Here is a 19188-nt window from a genome sequence, read left to right as displayed (position 1 = left end):
TAGGTAGATAATAGATAGATAGATAGATAGATAGATAGATAGATAGATAGATAAGAAACAGGAGAGAAAGGGAATCAGCCTTTAAGACATAGATCTGCAGCCACTGTATTACAATGTTGTCTGTAAGGAAGCTTATATTGGTGAGCATTGGCGAAATATGAATCACAAATACTTGGGGTTAATCCACTGGAAATAAAACCATACACAAGGCAATAAGTAAAGACTGTTTAGTCTTAGCTATTATTGTTTGAAGATTGATTGAGGTAGCAATAAAATAAAAACTGCTGAGTAGTTCAAGAACTAATGGAAGATATTTCTCTTACATTGTCAAAAAAAAAGGCTTCTTTTCTGTTCCTTGTCTCTTAACATAGCAATTTGAGTGTCTTAGGCCATGATGGGCTTCTTCACAATGCCAGGGTCATTGTATGTAGTTCTCCCTGACACTTTTCATCACACGGCCTCTAAGCATTGAGCTAATTTGATTCCTCCATCTTTTTGTGGTCTCTCTTTTCATCTAGGAATATAAGCCCAAGGGCACTTCTCTGACTGTGGACAAAAATCCATCCACAGTGGATTGCAAGCTCAAAACTTAAGTCTTCAGTGTCCACCTGTCAGTGGGGCAGAGTTTGAAGCAGAGGTAAATGAAAGAACCTAGACTAGACAAAGCAATTTTGAAAAGAGAATGAAGTTGCAAAGTTTCATACTACTCAGTTTCAGGGCTTACTATTATAACAGCAGTAATCAAGACAGTATGTTGTGGCATACAAATAGACAAATCAATGAAGTAAAATGAGAGTGTAGAAACTGACTTTCAACAAAAGATTATCCTTTTTAATTCAAAGAATTCAATGGAGAGAGTCTTTTCAACAAAAAGTGCTAGAATAATTGGATATTCATATGAAATAAAATGAACCTTAATCTTTACATCCCTTCATATTAGAAAAGAAAACCCACAATGGGACCCCTCCCAAAAAAAAAAACCATTGAACAACTAAAATTATGAAACTCCTAAAACAGGAGAAAAATCTTGTCATTGAACTAAGAAGAGATTTCTTCAATAGAACTTGAAAAACTTGATCCATAAAAAGAAAATTAACAAATTAGACTTTGCCAAAAGTGAAAACTTTAGCTTCTTAAAAGTTCCACTATTTAAAGAAAAAAAGTTTTAAAGCAAGCTATTATTACACTGGAAGAAAATGATGAGCAAAACATACACCAGAGAATATAGTGTACCCAGAATATATAAGAACTCTTACAGCTCTAGATTTCAAATGCCCAATAGAAAATAAGATTTTAAAAGACACTGAACCACAAAAGTCATATGAATGAAATAAGCACATGTAAAAATATTCAATATCATAAGTTATTAGGGAAATGCAAGTCAAAACCACAGAGATACAACTAAACACACACTAGAATGGCTAAATTTAAAAGGATTTTAAATACAAACAAGACTACAGAGCAACTAGAACTCTCATACATTGCTGGGGGAGGCACAATAGATTGCTACATTATAAACAGCTGGTAATTTCTTCTAAAGCTAAACATAAAATCATCATACAAGCCAGCAATTTCTCTCCTACAGGTTTACCTAGGAAAAATAAAAACATGAATTGAATAAAGACTTACACATTAATACTTATATAACTTATATTCATAACAGCCCAAAACTGGAAAATGAATATCTATTAACTGATGGATAAATACATATGCTTACATATGATGTATGCATATAGAGAGAACAAACTATTGATTCAGGAGCAATAAAAATGGGGCAGGAATTTGCTGTAGAAGGGCACGAAAAGTATTTTTTAGGGTCATAAAAATATTATGTATCTTGATCACAGTGGTGGTTATAAAAATATATATGTTGGTCAAATCCCTTTAAATCATACACATGAAATCAAGGAATTCCTGAAAGTAAATTACACATGAATAAAGTTTATTTTAAAAAATAGAAGGAAATAGAAAATTAAGAAATTGTTCCACAGATTCATCATCCTCAGGTGATATTCACAACAGGAACTCCAAAATGAAAGAAAAAAGAAACAGAAGGGAAAGATTAAAGTAATCATATAAATCAAATTCCCAGAACTAAAGGATATGGATACTAAATGCCAAGTACAACAAATGAAAAAAATGTATATATATATCATTGTGAAATTTCAAAATACCAAAATAAATAGAAAGATCTCAAAGCTTTTAGGAAAGGGGAAGGAGGAAGTATCCCAAACAAAGGTGCAGTAGTGAAAATAGCATAGATAGCAGAGATTAAGGTTTTTATTGGTCTAAGTCCTTCTTCATATAAAAATCTTTGTTTAGTGAAGGTTCAGATTATATATAGCTATGTATATTGGCCTATATTTAAATATGAGTCTAAAACAAATTCCAATGTTATTTAAATGCCATTGTGTTATTCTTTTGGCTTATCTGCACCACATTCATGAGAATAAATGCAACTTATATGTATACAAATGTTGTGATATTATTGCTATGGCGTTTTTAGTTTGAGATCTCTTTCTCTCTCTTTTTATTTATTTATTTATTTATTTTAGCTGTCAATGGACGTTTTGTTTATTTCTATGTGGTGCTGAGAATCAAACCCAGTGTCTCATGCATGCTAGGCAGGTGCTCTACCACCGAGCCACAACCCCAGCCAAGATGTCTTTGTCCCTTGGGAATGACCATAAGCTCCAGCCATTCCCTGATTGGGAATCTAAAAGCTTCGGCCATGGATATTTGCAGTCTGCCTTTCATGGGATACTTCTTTATCCTGGTAAACAACCTGCTGCCTCTGAGTCTGGCCCATGAGCAGGTGTTTATTCCTATGAAGATAACCACCTCAAGAGAAGGAAGTAGGTTGAAGCTTGGGTGGGTTTCTGTCTATTGTGTAAGACACAATGAGGGAGTGAAATCAAAATGCTGAAAAAAGAAATGTATTACTCACAGCTCCCAGAGAGACTAGTGCTGCAGAGAGAAGGCCAAAAAGACGTCTAAAGGAAGTAGGGTGCTCAATGGGGAAGGGGTGCCTATAGGACTATGCATTTATTAAGATCCATGGGCATTATCCCTGAGTTCTCCCCTTGGAGACAGTAGATTTGCTAGTTTAAAGAAATGTTATCCCCCTCACTCCTGTAGGGCATATTTAGTCGCGAGATAGATGTTAACCATTATACTCTACCATAGACAACAGTTGTGGAGGACACTGGGTTTGGATGAGTGAGATGAGCATCAAGCAGGCTATCTGGTGAAGAGCCACATGGAGAGGTTTAAACTAGGCCAAGGTGACAGGATCATAATGGGTTTCAAGCAGGGCATCCTCTACTCAGGAGGATGAGACAGGAGGATTGTAAGTTCAAGGCCAGCCTGGCCAATTTACCCAGTCCCTGTCTCAAAATAAAAAATAAAAAGGGTTAGGGATGTAGCTCAGTGGTAGAGTGGCCCTGGGTTCAATTTCAAGTGCTGGGAGGAGAAAAAAGACTGAGCTTCAAATAATGTATTTCAAGTCTAACACGGGAGCTGAGGCAGCAACTAACTATATTAAACAAATTTAGTACTGTAATAATACATATATATATGAATACTCATACCTATAAATATAGCTATTGTATTCAATGTCATTCATTTCTCACTAATAACCACTTTCAGCACTAATACAATGAAATCCTATGATGTATAACTCATGTCTTCCTATGAACCTCATGTTCCATTTTAGGTTACTCATTTTATGGATTTACCTGAACTTTAAGCAGTCTTACTTAGTTGGTATTCTGTAGACTTCAGCTATTCCTCAACATTGGTGTTACAAAAGATAAGAACTATTCTCAAGAGGAGGAAAAACAACAAAATGATTTTCATCTGTTGCCTTTTGTTGTTTTTTTTTTTTTTTTTGTAGTGCTATTATTGTTCTGATGATCTCTGTTCACGAATCAGGAAGTAAATATTCATCAGGTACAGAAATAGCTATGTGTAGAGAAAAGGCTGATGTGCACATCCTATGGAAGAATTCCAGTTGTTTAAAATCAGTCATTATATATTGGATCTAAAGTCTGTATATTGTTTATTATCCTGAAAACAGAATGAAAAAATATTCTCTAAACCATCAAACATTCTAAGACTTGTCCCTGTTTGAAAGTTTCAAGTTTAGTTATTTAATTCTAGTAAGCTTTTCCAATCATACATTGTTTACTATGACCTGGGAATATTCCTTTAATAACTTAACACTTAAACCACTGAAGGATAAAAATTATGAAATAAAAAATTGTGAAACTTCATCAAGTGAACCAAAAAAGGCAGGGGACTATGTCTTGTCCAACATCCTCTTAAGGGTTATCTCTTCTTTTCATTATTCTTTAAATTGTCTTACAATCCTGTAAGTTGTAAAAAGCAGGTCATGATGCAAATTATTCTGGTCCATAAAAGTATAAATTATTTATGACCAGTAGGATGCAGTTAATTATTGTCCTAGACAGACCCATATTCACTTCAGCATTCCTTTAGCTGCCTATTTTTTGTGATACTTTAAATTCTCCTTTGAAACCACTGTAATATGCAAATGGTTCCCTCTTCATAAGTTAAACAAAGTTCTTGGCACGTGATCGTGTTTTATTTATATGTGACTCATGATTTTGTTTTAAAATTATCCTTTAATGGATGAGAGAGTATGACAATAGGGAAAGTACTCTATTTTGGATTAAAATAACTTTGACTTACTGACATGGCTCCCCAGTGGCTGAGCTGCACAGCCAGCCCACTAATCCCCGCCAATTAGCAGCCAGTCCACTAATCTCCCCTGGAGCCCACCATGCCAATGTGGGCCTGAGGTGCAATAAGCCAGGAATGAGGCAAGCCAGACCTGTCACACCCAGGCTCAGTGCAGGCACCCATTCCACACAGCACTGAAGCCCCAAACCCAGCATCCACTTTCCAGCAACCTCAACTTCCCACTTTTCCATTGAGAGGCAGGAAAACAGAAGTGGGACAGGCCCTAATGGAAACTGCAGGGCTAAGCAATAGTGTCGGCACTTTTCCAAACCCCAATTAGCATAAATTTGGACCCGTAACTTTGACCCAAGTCTAGTGGCAATCTGCTCTCAGGTCCCCTCTCACCCCGCAAGAGTTCTCTTTTCTTCCCACTTGAATAAATCCTACTCCTTTCACTCTTGCCTTCCATCGTCAGTGAATTTCATTCTTTTGGATTTATGAGATAAGAACAAGGAAAGAAGTGGCCGAACCCAAAAAGAAGTCGGCAGTGAATTGCTATGACACTGGAGGGCACGACCCACCATTAAGAGCTACAAGGCGCACTTGATAGCACTAGAGAAGAATTCAGCTTTGTCAGCTACAATGCTGGCAGGCATTCCCTGCCTTGACTATCTGATAACACGAAAACGGGCTTCCTCAGCTGCAGAGGCCTAGAGCTGAAACAGACCTTCCTAAGTCACCCTCCTGCAGAAGCAGAGAACTGAGTCTCATCACTATGCTACCCTGAGGAGTTATGGGATCCCTTTCAGCCTCAAAAAAAAAAAACAGGGAATAAAAGATAACTAGGTTTTCAGGGAAACCTGTACACAAAAGATCAAACCACAAAACACAGGGCAATTTGGAAGAAAGACACACATGAAAGTGGAAGTGCTACTTGAATCAAATGTATGATATGTCAAGGTCATCGTAATGTTTTGAGCAACTAATAAAAAAAAAAGAAAGAAAGAAAGTGGAAGTGCTCCTTTACTGGTCTATTTCTGTGAGAGTGAGTCCCCCTTTGGCTATTAAAGATACAATTACCCATCTGAGGACATTATTATGTGGGTGGACCAATCAGCATAAAGAACCTAAGACAATACTTGACACCAAACAGGGCTCAAAATTTCAGTCACCTTTACCTTATAAAGGGTCATAGAATAACTGTTTTTATTTGTTTTAGATATCCTAACACCCAACAGAGAGAAATACTTCTTGATTGGAAGAGCACCAACTTTTAAAAAGTTTATCAAAAGTACTAACACTGATGGCTTTTTTTTTTTTAATAGACAAAATGTGTTCAGCACTGGGGGGCCATGGTCTGTGCTGAGAGCTCTAAGAGCATCTCTAGTTATCTTCTCATAATAAACTTATAAGGTAATCTCCTCATAAGGATTTTTAAATAGCAGCCCCATTTTATAGATGAAGAAATCAACAAAATGAGTTCCAGAAAATGAAATGTGATTTCAATACATAAGTTCAAACCTTGAAAATGGTGTATTTGTTTTGTGTCACTGGAAAGTTAAGAGGTAAATCATTTTTAAAAGAATCATATAAGAGACTACCCCTACCCTTGCTGGGAGTGGCACACGCCTTCAATCCTAGCAGCTTGGGTCGTGAGTTCAAAGCCAGCCTCAGCAATTTAGCATGGTCTTAAGCAACTCAGTGAGACCCTGTCTCTAAATAAAATACAAAATAGGGCTGGGGATGTGGCTCAGTGGTCAAGTGCCCCTGAGTTCAATCCCCTGTACCTCCCACGCTGGGAAAAAAAAAAAACTACTCTTACCCACTGGGATAATCACTCATTAACTTAGCTTCAACTTGGGTTAGGTGTTTTATTAAATGTCCCCTCCCCTCCCCAAATTGGGTTTTCCTTGAGATCAACTCTTATAAATGATTTTTCATTACAGCACTCTACTTCTGAACTTCAACTCCTTGCAGCTAATGTTGACAATACTCCCTTGGACCACAAAAGTGTCCTTCTGAGGGTGCCTGAACATGGCACAGTGCATTGCACCGCCGCCATCTGGTGGACATAAACAAAATTTCACCATGCCACACGCAACCAGAAACCCTGAACTCAGGTATACATTCATGCCTTGGTATCTGCAGGAGATTGGTTTATCAGGATGTAACTCCATTGGAAGTTGAGGAGCATCTGTATTCCTCTGGGTACAAGAAGGTGGACTCCAGGCTGGGGTTGTGTCTCAGTGGTAGAGTGCTTGCCTAGCACGTGTGAGGCACTGGGTTCGATCCTCAGCACCTCATACCAATAAATAAATAAAATTTTAAAATTCATCAACAATGAATAAAAATGTTTTTGAAAAAAGAAGCTAGACTCCATTTCTTAGCCATTCAGGTATTTTACTCTTAAGTGAAAGGGAGGTTTAAATAAAATTCTTAAATTCCCTCTGAAGCTTCACTTACATGCTAAATTTCAGGTACAAAAGTTTTTTAATGCAAGATTTATGAAAATAAAAACATCCTTTAATGAATGTTTTATAGGAAAAAAACCTCACATTTTTAAAGATGACTTAAATCTTGCTTTATAAAATGCAGAAATAGTGCAATCCCTCAGCATATTTGCATAGTCTTCTACAAATATGGATCTGAAATTAGTAATAGGTAAAGAATAAGTGACTTCAAAAACACTTCTCATCCTTGTAACACACAGTTACTAGGTGCTTATGATGTTCCAATAATATTCTAGTTCTGGGGGCTGGGGCTGGAGCTGAATGACAGAAAGCTTTCCCAGGCACTGGGTTCAATCTCAGCACCACATAAAAATAAACAAATAAAATAAAGGCATTCTGTCCTCTTACAACTATAAAAATTTTTTAATATTCTACTTCTGGGAGTTATAAGATATAGCCCTAGATCTCAAAATCCAATGCATATGACCATGTTCTTTTAAGTAAGAAGTATATGACAGAGTATGCATTACTAATTCACAATTATAACTTTAGTTTATTTTTCCCAATATTATCTGGGCCACACAGGACATTGTTTAATGTGGTATTGGTACCAAAAATCATATGCTGTATAACTTAAATTTCTAAATCTCTTGGGTATTATTTCCCAAGACTTCTTAGTGTACCTAAATACAACACTCTTTCCAAATTAAAAAGTCATTTCCTGTCTCTCTGCACTAAGAAATGAAGACTGCATTTTTTAAACACTATAACTGTTCTTCCTCTTGTGGAAAAAAAAATACAAAGTAAAAAGAACAGATTTTCAAACACAAAAGACTAGGTTCTAATCCTGCCATGATATGTACTCTATACCAGTGATGAAAGTCATCTACTTCTCTATTCCCAATTTCTATTACATAATTTTAGAAATGGAGTCATTAGGTCAAATTTACATCTTTATGAGAAAAGATCACTTATAACAAACCTGTAAATCTATCATAATCCTGGTATACCATGGGCACAAAATTAATGTTAATTCTTCTCCCATATTATTTCTCAAAAACTTACACCCTTTTATTTTACAATTTCCCCACTGATCACTACAGAAACTTACATATTATAACTTCCATATTTTGACTAAAAGAAGGTATCACTTAATGTAGAAAAAGCATACTCTATGTAGAGGTAGTCTTTAGCTGGCAGAGTAGCAATTCACAAATTTTTTATGGATTTATGACTCATCCTGAACTTACACAAAAGTAATTCTTCATGTTATTAATTACTTTTCATCCCTCAAAACCAAATTTGTTATTTCAGCACCTCCGTGTATTGCTCCAAGAACATTAGTAAAGTTCTACTCTAAGTCCATTCTAGACAACAGGCACAGATTTCCAAGTCCTGTAAGACTTGTTATACCAGCCTAGAAGCATGGAGTGGAAGGATTCTCAGAAGAATCCTGAAGGTTTCCTGAATAACACCCAGGCAACATAGTACAATTATGCAAAATAATTTTATGGTCTATAATTTAGTCAAGCTTATTTATAGTCTTGGAAGCAATATGTTTTTTCCTATCAAGTTAATATTTTATTAAATCAGGAAAAACACTCTTTCCAGAAGAGAATTTTCAAGTCAACATTCTTCTCTTTTCCAGATTAAATCATTCCAGCTCCTTTAATTTTCCTTCCCAAAGAATGCCTTAAGATTTTTGTCTCCACCTTTTCTGATTCCTTTCATATTTTTTTAAAGAGAGAGCCAGAGAGAGAGAGAGAATTTTTATTTATCTTTTTTAGTCTTCTTGGCGGATACAACATCTTTGTTTGTATGTGGTGCTGAGGATCGAACCTGGGCCGCATGCATGCCAGGCGAGCGCGCTACCGCTTGAGCCACATCCCCAGCCTTCCTTTCATGTTTTTTGACTTTTAATACTATTTAAGTGATTATAATTTCTAGGAAAAGTACTAGAAAGGCAGCTTATTGGTAGAGCATCTTTTTTTCAATGAGAAAATATTGAATCATGTCCCATGAACATAGATATTCTGAGGGTCCAGGACTCAACACATTTGGCACAAGAACAAGGACATTGTGATGAAGGTCTTTTAATTATACATTTATCAGATCAGTAGTTAAAATTAATAAACGAAGCACTTTAAGTCTATGTCTATTCCATTTATTTAAGAATATATTCAATAAACTTGTTATATAAAGCCAACAATATAAAAAGATATAATTCTTGTCCTAGGCATATTTTTGATGCCTTAGACAAAAATTCATGTATACAAGAAATCACAAGTTCAGAACAAAACCACATAAAATCTGTAAATGCTGGAAAAATAAAGAACAGAGTAATAATAAAAGTCAAATCAATTGATCCAAGGGTAAAATTTCTAGGGTAAGCTCATTTATAAAGAGTAGGAAATTTACTTAGAGGTCATCTATATGTCCATGCCAATGTTTCATCTTATTTTGGAAAAAAAATAATTAACAAAGAAAGGTAGTGGTGCTGATATTACAAATTATAAATCATCTTGCCTATTACTGCTTTGAAGATCAATTAAATTTAATTGGTTTTCCTCTTCCCAAATGAGAAGATTTTCACCCTCAAAAATATAATGTATTTTTAATATATTTCTATTAATAATATTTAAGGATGTCTCCACTTGGCAAATATCTAGCAGGCAGGTTTGACAAAGCATTTCAAAAAAGAAACGACAGTTGACATTTTCTCTTACTACTTGGTTGAGATTTGTTCTTGAGTTCTGAAATCTGTCATTTAATAAGTTGTTATTCTCATCAACTGTCTTAAAAACACCATTTGTCCAGTTGCTGGGGTTCTGTTTTTCTGAATTCACGTCACCCACAACTAACAATGATTTGTGCAAGAAATTTACACAAAACCTTTTCTTTAAATATAATTGAAATTTCTTTAAATTACTTTCTTCCTCTAAGCCCAAGAACTTAATTCTTTTTGGCTTCCTTCTTTTATCCATCAAGTCAAACATTTTATTGAAATAAAGCCTATCAAATGGATCGTCAATAGCGTTATCAACAAATTCTTTTCTCCTAATTGAATGATTATCCTGATTCTTGAATGTGTTTTTGTTTGACTGTGGCCAATAGGGGTATATTTTCATCCCTAAATGGAAACCCCAGGAATTTTCAATATCAGAATCTTTGCGATAAGCAAATCCTCGTTCTTCCTCATTTAAAGGTTGGATGATGACAGTTAGTATGGGGCAGTGCTGACCACAAAGAGCGTAGAGTTTATCCAAAGAGTCACCTTCCTGAAGTGTACTGTGAGTTGCAGAACTGCCAGGTAATGGTTGGGTTTTAATGATCTCATCAGAGACAGGGTGAACTTTGTTACTAGAAGATGTAAAGGCATGAGTAACTGACGTGCATACTCTTTCTGATTGACGATTACCCTTCTCTTCTGTGCAATCTGGTCGTCTCTCCTTGGCACAGGTGTTATCCTCAACATCTGCAAAATCCTCGCCGAAGGGTTCAGAGTCGCTCCCATGAGGCAAGTTAAAGTAATTGCATCTCAGTTCAAGAGGTTGAGTGAGCTCCTCCAGCTCTGAAGAGGATAATTCAGTCATGTTTGGGCCCGGGATCAAATTTCCAAAATGTGAGTATGGCACCTCGTTGCTATTATTATCAACGAGGGTATCGACTGATGTCGTGTCTGCATTGCCATACATGCCAGGATTTTCAGATGACACCCTTAGCAGATGATTTTCTTTCAAAAGCCACTTGCCTTTGTCAATCAGTTTTCCTTCCTGCTTGTCTCTGAGGACCCTGTTAGGATCATTTTGTTTTATAGTACCATGGTCTACCCTGTCGGCCTCGTGATAATTGTCCCCCACACCATTAACATCACATTGACCTTGTCTTTCCTCCTGGAATTCCTGCAGCATTGGGGATCTACTAGACACCTGTTCAGAGAAGCCAAATGACCGACCTTCAGAAACACGAGAATTTGCTTTCCTTGCACACTGAAACTCCACAGAATTGTAAGGAGAAACTTGAGATGTGTGCAAAGACCCTGGGAAAAAAGATGGTTTCATACTCTCGGCCTTCCCATAAAGTTTTTCTATGGCCCTTTTAACAAATCCTTTATTATATTCTTTCTCTTGGGCAGTGTCATCACTGTCATTGTGGTCATCGCTGGATGTTTTATGTGGCTGCTCGCTTTCGCTGTCTGGCCTATAGTCTGACCAGTCAGAAGTTGCCGGGCTTTGGAAGCATTTTTTAAAATCAAGAGACGACTCTGAATAACTTCCAGCTTCTATGCGCCTCACCATCATTTTAGCTCTCCTCTTAGCATCTCCTTCACTAATCTCCTTTTCAGTATTTTGCTTAGAATCATAACAAAACACCAAAGATGGGGGTGTCACCTGCCTCGTATTGGTGGTCTCAGAAATTACACCATTCCTTCTTTCTTCTTCTATAATATTCCTACTAGGCATGTGGATGGATTGCAAATTTCCACCAGCCTCTATCTCTTTTGGGATGGATTCTTCAGTGGTTTGCTCTTCTGCATTTACCTTGGTATTAAAGATACCAGTGTCTTGGTTTCCTAATTCTTCGAATGACTCCAATTCCGAGATATTATTTCCTTCACTTGATGTCATGCTGTTGGTGACTGAACCCGGTTCTTCAGAAGTTCTTGAGTCTTCCTTATCAAAGGAAGTGTAGGTATTTTTATCCTGAAATTTCTTTAGTGAACAATTTTCAAATTCATCTGAAGAACTTTGTTGCTTATCAAATTCTAGATCAGTTTTACGCGAGAAAAGGCCACAAGGGCTTAAATTACTGCCATCCCGAAGTGACGCTGATGGATTAAAGCCACTTTTATACTCTGAGTCTGCCACAACATGTAGGTCTTCCTCAACTTCATCAACTCTTCTCAACTCTTTGCTTAATTCCAATGGATCAATATTTTTGTTTTCTTGGGGGTCTAAAATGTCAATGGTGTTGAAGACTCTGGTGGGAATGTGGGTCTCATCAGTTGGGCAAGCTGCCTCATAGATATTTTCCTCTTCAGCATAAGCTTCCTGGGAAAACTCAGCATCAGGAAGCGAACAAATCTGTCTTAGGAAACAAGGTTCACTCAAGGAGGTCTGATCCCCCACACCACCATCACCAGGGGAAACAGCTTCGCTGGGGTGACATATTTCTGCAGGAGGGTAAGTGACATCCCCAGTGCACACTGCACACGGAGAGCAAGTCGTTTCTGGAACACAGACCTCAGAATCACAGACCTCATTGGCAGAACCCTGAAAATCTCTCTCCAAAGAGATTTTCAGGGTTCTTTCATTTCCACTGCAGTCAGAAACTCTCTGAATGTTGGCTGCGACACAACTGGCGGGCAGACCTACGGGATCCCTACCCTGTTCTTCCTCGCTGGGTCCAGGGCAGCGTTTGGTTGCTTCCACTAAATTGGCCACCACAGCCTTCAGGTCATCAGCTTCCTCTGTGACAGCAACGTGCTTTAGAACTTCCAACAGGGCAAGTGTCTCTGAAGATCTGCTGGTAATCTTGTGAGCATCACCTTGACAGAAGCTAGTGATACCTCCCTTTAGGTTTAGCACCAACAGCCAAGCTAGAAGAAGATTAGTGGATGAATGACACAGGGAGGAAGGGAAAGAAACATCTGCAAGTGAACCTGGCATCTGAACGACTCCATTCTGAGGCTTCTGGACACCGGCAACTGGAGCTTGAAATTGTCGACGCAGCAGGACTGATAAGAGGTCTTTGGGAGTGCTCTCTTCCATAGGATCTACTTGAATGGCAACCTCTACACTTTGTGCTTTCTTAGCTAGGTTTATTCCCTGGTAAACAAGGCTCATTTCTGGTCCTGACTTTTCAGCAGATATCTGGCTTTTAGTCTTAGGGTCATTAACAGCTGGTGGTGACAATGTACCATATTCGTGCAGGGAAACCAAGTGGGCGCCGCTCACAGATCCAACCTGACTCTCATCAAGATCTTTACGTTCTTCACCGTCATCTTTGGCAATAGGAGATTCACCTGCCTCTTTACAGGGATTATCTCCTGTCAAAGTGGCATTTTTAGTCACGTGCTTACTACTTGGCAGTACAAAATCATTTCCTTTTGCAATATTTGTGTGGGGATGATTTCCTGGAGAACCGCCATGATTATAATTTACCCCTCTCCTTTCATTTTTGCATAGTGGAGCTGACATTCCAGGTTCTAAAGTTGGATATGGATTTATGTTCTGCAACCATCTCTGTATATAATTATGAACCGAATTATGGGCAATATCCTCAAGGAAATCCGCTTTTTTTAAAGAAGCTAAAGAATTGGTCCTAGCTCTAGCATGGTGCTTATTTACAACAGCACCTGATTTCATTTTAACCCCTTTTCGTTTGGGGGAGCTTTTTGAAACTATGTGTGAATCATTAATTTTTGGAAATAAACTCTTTTTGGCCATTCCTCTCAAATTCCCAGATGCTATTTCTGCTTGAGACTCTGGATCACAAAAAACTTTTGATGTTTGTTCAGTGTGATTAAGCCCATGAAATGAACTTTGATTTTTTAAAGTGCTTTTGTAATATTTAGATTCGTTATGGGCTAGTACTTTATCTCCCTGACCAATTTCTCTTTTTGGGGGTGTTCCTAAACTTGATCTCTTTAGTAGCCTGGATTTTCTTTTGATTAAAAGCCCTTGAACCTTAGGGTTTTGAATAGTATTTAATTTATTTCTATGGAAATTCTTAGAAATTGTGGGATGGAGAATACTTCTGGAATAAAAATGATTTGATTTGATTACCATATCACTTGTATGGGGATCTTCCTCACAGAGTGTCCCTCCTTTAAGGGGACTGTGTGAACTTTTCAACACTGTTGCCTCTGAAATTCTATCTCCTGTATTTATTCTCTTACTCTTTTTGGAGATTTCTTTGGTGGCAATTACCCCATCTTGATACCTAGAACTTATTACTTGCGGCTGAACTTTCTTCTTCTTTTTTCGGGAAACAGATAATACAGTCTGCTTTTTATTTTCTGGCAGTTCTGTTAAACCACGCTGAGAAAATTCTTCAGTTAATCTGTCAATTCTTGTGGTGACAGTAGAAGACCCTGTGGAAACTGTGGCCTCAGAAATACTTTTGTCAGTCCCAGAATTGTTACTTGTAGAGCTCGTTATATCTGCTGAAATAGGACTGAACGTATCACTGGTGCTATTGTAAGTTCTGAAGTTCTTGATATCAGTTTTGTTGTCCGATATTACACTATTAACTGTACTTTCTTCCACAGTGGAGTTCTCTGATGTAGCTGATGATAAGCCACTATTATGGGACATCTTTACCATCTTCTGACCTGTGATTTCTATAACACCAGCACGTATGGCTATTGATTTGGGGAGTCTACTTCCCTTTTTTCTTTCTAAAGATGAGTCCATCTGCTCATTCTCATTGTTCTGAACAAATACCGGTTTGTTGGATACAGATGACATTTTACTGCAAGAATGTGTGAACATGTGATATTCAGATTTGTTTTTCCCACCTTCCCTTTCTTCACTATAGGAAAACTGTTTCTCTTGAACTTCTGTTTCAGATACTAGGGTCACACTCCCCATCACTGATTTCTTTTGTCTTGCTCTCCTTGGTCCAGGTGTAGGTGGTCTATAAAAACGATGCTTCACTTGATTCTGAGTTCCGTGGATGTTACCTGTGTCCAAAGCAGCATTCTCCCAACTAGCAAAACTGCAAGTTTCAGCCTCTTGAACTGTCATTTGAGTGTTTATTTCTTCTGCTAAACTGGCCTCTTGATTATTGCCTTTAGCATCTGCAGACATTGAACATGCTGCAAACTTGAAACTAGGTGATGGAGCATCTGTTCTTCCAGGAAAACAACCTATCTCACTCTTTTCGTCATTATTAGAAAGACCAGATGTATTGACAGTGGTTATCCACTTAATGGTTTCTTCTTTTATCTTGAATCGAACTTTCATCTCAACTGTCATAGTACCATCTTGATTAAAAATAATTGATTTCTCAATATCGTCTTCAGAAGGATATATTGATAAGTTCTGAGAACCATGTTTTTCTAAGGCCAAGTAGTTCTCAGGAGCAAAAGAATAGTCTGAGCAGCAATCAATGGTATGTGTTTTGTCAGAAGAAACAGAATAAATCTGGGATCTTGGGATCGAAGACATATGTGTGCTCACTTTCAAGATTTTAAGAGTAAAAGATGCCCACATCAAAATATAACATGGAAGGCAGAGAAGTTATAATATCCAATGGAAGAGGCAGCAAAGAAAAGAAGAAGAAAAAAGAAAATATTAGTACAAAAATACCATATTTTCTGTATTTCACAGTAAAATGTTACTGGTATGTTTCTAATCTCTATGTTCAATGGTTATTTGAGAAAACAATATAATGTCTCACACATTTCTTCAAATTAAAAGAAACTTGTAAATCTACTTCAATGAGAAGATTGACATAATTTTAAACAAATTTATGAGGTAATTTTAGTAAAGTAGAAATTACTAAAGATTCTATTGAAATGAAGGGCTTTTGTGGTTTTATAGTTAGTAAAACTATCAGCTTATCAAGAATTATTCATCAATTTAAACAAGTAACAATAGTAACCTATCTGTGTACATGCAAGACAGACACCTATAGCTTTAGGAAGGCAGAAAACATTTTTAGCATTTAAGACTAAATTAATCAAATAATAAATTTAGCATTCACTTTGTATAATCATTGCAGTTGATTTACTACATGGTACAAAAAAGAACAGTAAGACACAGATCCAATATTATTTTTTATTTGTTTTAATTAGTTATACATAACAGTAGAATGCTGTATATATTATACGTAAGTGGGGTATAATTTCTCATTTTTCTGATTGTACATTTTGTAGAATCACATCAGTCATGGTATTATTTTTGAAGTGTATTTTTATAATTAACCTCGGTGCTCCTGCTTCTTCAATGCAATCAAATTCCTATTAGTAGTCTATATCTATGTGCACATGCTTATAGAATATAGAATACCACCAAGAGTTCACCTTTAATGTTTCAGAATATAAATCCAAAAATATTTTTATTTTTGATATACTTTACTGAATTCATAAATGAAAATGTCTCACTATTAATTTTTTGAAGTAAAATGTAGCAAAGCCCTCAGATTCCCTGAAGTCATCAAAAACAAAAAATCATAATCAGCAGCCAATATCAGACACAAAATAATAAAACTGCATCAGTAAAATGACCAAGGTGGAATAGTACTACAATACACATAACATTTTTGGCAGCATAATGCTTACAAAAAAGAAGCATTAACAATTACCTATTGGTAATTGTTAGCTTATCAAGAATTGCTTATCAATTCTTTCATTGATCAAATGACAATAAATGAGTTTTCCCCACATTAGCAGTAAGTAGAGGGATCAGTACCTCTTAAAATGCATAATATGTCTTATTCTGCATCTAAAAGCAATGAAAATTAAAATCAAAGTATAAATGGCAATAAGTATATTAGCATAGAGCTAAAGTTTCCCTGGATATACTGAGCACAATGAAGAAAGAGATGAATGTACCCGATATCCCTGAGCCTTAAGAGGTCCTCCTTCTCTCCTATACAAAGGATAATGTCACACCATACAAAAGTTCCTAAGGAATTAACTACCCAGATTACTGTCAACCAGAATGACTTGGCAGCATGAAACTTTTGTAATAAATAAAAAGTGGTTCTAAAGACCTATAGTTTTTACAGGTATAACTCCAGAAGGTAGAACATACAGATAGATTTGAAAAAATATAGTCACTGTACTAACCTGCCAAACTCTGCTATGAAAGCTGCATGAGACTATTTACGGAAAACTCGGCAACTACCAGAAATGTTATACAGATTCCACAAAATTCGTTTCTAGAGCAATAGAGTCTGACATTTTGATTTAACTAGATATTTTATGCAAAAATATAAAACAAAGCATACTTCATCGATTTACACAGCTACATCATTGATTTGGAAAAGTCTTTTTTAAATTACCAGATAATCTCTGTACTCTTTCCAACTAAAAATAAAACCAATTTCATTTTAGAGTGGTTTTAATCCTCTTATGTTTTATTTACTGTGATAAATGAAGTTGGTCATTTAGTAAGCATGTCTCTTTTTGCTCTTGAGACAAAAGTTGTCAGGACTAAAAATAAGGCCTATTATGTGTAAGTGACTTACTCTTTCTGCTTTCTGACTTAGCATTTCCCTTCCGATGCACACGATGGGAGATCCCTGGTAATCTAGCAGGAAGCAAGTACTTTTGGATGTCATAATTCCCTGGTTTAAACGGCTCCCTTCCTGCTGCCACCACAGCTCCAGAGCTCAGGATCACTGCCTGGAGACTGGGAACCTAGAAAAAACAGAGTCATGGTCCTTACACAAGCAGGTTTTCTTCTTTCCATTAAATAATTTTATAACTTGAAATCAATTCAATAACCCCTCAGGTTTGAAAGACAACATCAAGCATTTTCTTGAGCAAAAAAAAAAAAAAATGATGTAAAATGATGCATATAAAATAACTAGAAATATAGAACACTGAAGGTAGGGGTGACTAATACAGACCCAAGAAGTCTATTAAGCCTACATGTTAACTGGAGAGACAGGCTGGTCTTCTGGCATAATTTAAAAAAAAAAAAAAATCTTTAAAATGTATATGTCATTCCACACCAAAGTCTGCAGCTGCAGGGCAAGCTGGGAAAGGTTCTGGTGGACATAGCTGGTCAGGAAAGTGACCTCTTGTGGACATGCTGTCTGCTGCTGACCGCAAACAGAAAAAAAAAAAAAAAAAAATGCTTTCCCTAGCTAGAAGAACACTATCCATGCCATTCTCATCCAAGAATTATCAATGTTTGATTCTGTGCCGCAGCCTTGTAACTCAAGGAAGGGACTCAAGGAACGCTGGAAGTAAAAAGAGAACCTCGTACCCAATGCCTCTGCAGATTCTGACAAGAAAGCAAAGACACCATCCACAAACGCACAGAATTTAAACACACACAGAGAAGGAGAGAGAGAGAGAGAGAGAGAGAGAGAGAGAGAGAGAGAGAGAGAGAGAGAGAGAGAGAGAGAGAGAGAGAGAAGAGTGAGGCCTTCTTTGCAGAGGGCTGCCATGCATATTCAGCACAAACCCCCGCAGGCTCCTGATGCAAGCTCAGCCTCATGGAGACCCCCAGCCTGGACGCTCACCTTCCTTCCATCCGTGGCATACAGCTTGGCTACCGGGTACTTCATGACCACTGTCAGGTGCTGCAGAAAGGCCTCGAAGCTCTGTGTGACCCTCCTGCTCAGAAGGACCGCGCACCTCGTCTTTGGATCGCCATTCCGGAAAACCACTAGGCGCCTGGGGGCGCGCAGCAAGCCCGGAGCCATGGCCGCGACAGGACGACCCTGTGCCTGTGCGCCCGGGGCGCGGCTGCTGAGCCACGGCCGGGGGCGCTGGCGAGCCTTGTCCAAGTCCACAGGCTGCACCTTCCTACTGTGGGAGCACAGGTAGGACTCACCGTCCTCCAGTTCCTCCAGCCTCGTGATGCTGTGCCTTCCCCGAGGCGTGCTGATGTTCCTTACCCCGAAAGGCAGGGGCACCTTCCTGGACAAGTTGTCCAGCAAAGCATCAAAGCTCTTAAAGGAACGAGGGTTGACCACCACTCTGACTCCGCCGAATTGGGGGTCTCCGCTCTTATAGAAGCTGATCCTTTTGGCCACAACAGGATGAGTGATGCGTAAGTGGCGAGGAGAACGAACTTGACCTTCAGAAGAACTCGGATGAATCATGGAAAAACCAGTGGAAGGAGTCTCACTCATTTTGGTTGAGACCTAGTGAGAGAGAGAAAAAAAATAGCTTCAGAATTAACAGCACCACTGTGAAAAATACATGATAATGCTAATGCAGGCTAATTATAGTTACAGAAATTCAGGATATTCCTGGGATTTCATTCATTCATTCATTCATTCTACCCGTCCATTTTAAAATATAATTTTAGGGGTCGGTCCTAAAATTTAAAAAGACACAAATAAA

At 37.6% G+C, this 19188-nt stretch overlaps 1 protein-coding gene across 2 annotated transcripts in view; it reads right to left on the bottom strand.

The window, feature by feature from the left end:
• The window catches only part of Rp1 (RP1 axonemal microtubule associated), a 148565-nt gene extending 129591 nt beyond the window's left edge, over window positions 1–18974 (bottom strand). The window contains exons 1-3 of one of the 2 annotated variants that reach the window (XM_076836282.1): window positions 18360–18974; window positions 17355–17526; window positions 9665–15339 (exon numbers count right to left, since the gene is read on the bottom strand). In XM_076836282.1, the coding sequence (XP_076692397.1) occupies window positions 9665–15339; window positions 17355–17526; window positions 18360–18974 (6462 nt within the window). Of the gene's footprint in view, window positions 1–9664; window positions 15340–17354; window positions 17527–18359 lie in introns of those variants that run through there. The other variant, XM_076836283.1, reaches the window with a different exon arrangement.
• Window positions 18975–19188: the final 214 nt, after the last annotated feature.

The sequence above is a fragment of the Callospermophilus lateralis genome, chromosome 16 (genome assembly GCF_048772815.1).
Source record: "Callospermophilus lateralis isolate mCalLat2 chromosome 16, mCalLat2.hap1, whole genome shotgun sequence".
NCBI classification, from domain to species: domain Eukaryota; kingdom Metazoa; phylum Chordata; class Mammalia; order Rodentia; family Sciuridae; genus Callospermophilus; species Callospermophilus lateralis.
This window is presented reverse-complemented; position numbering and strand designations above follow the sequence as displayed.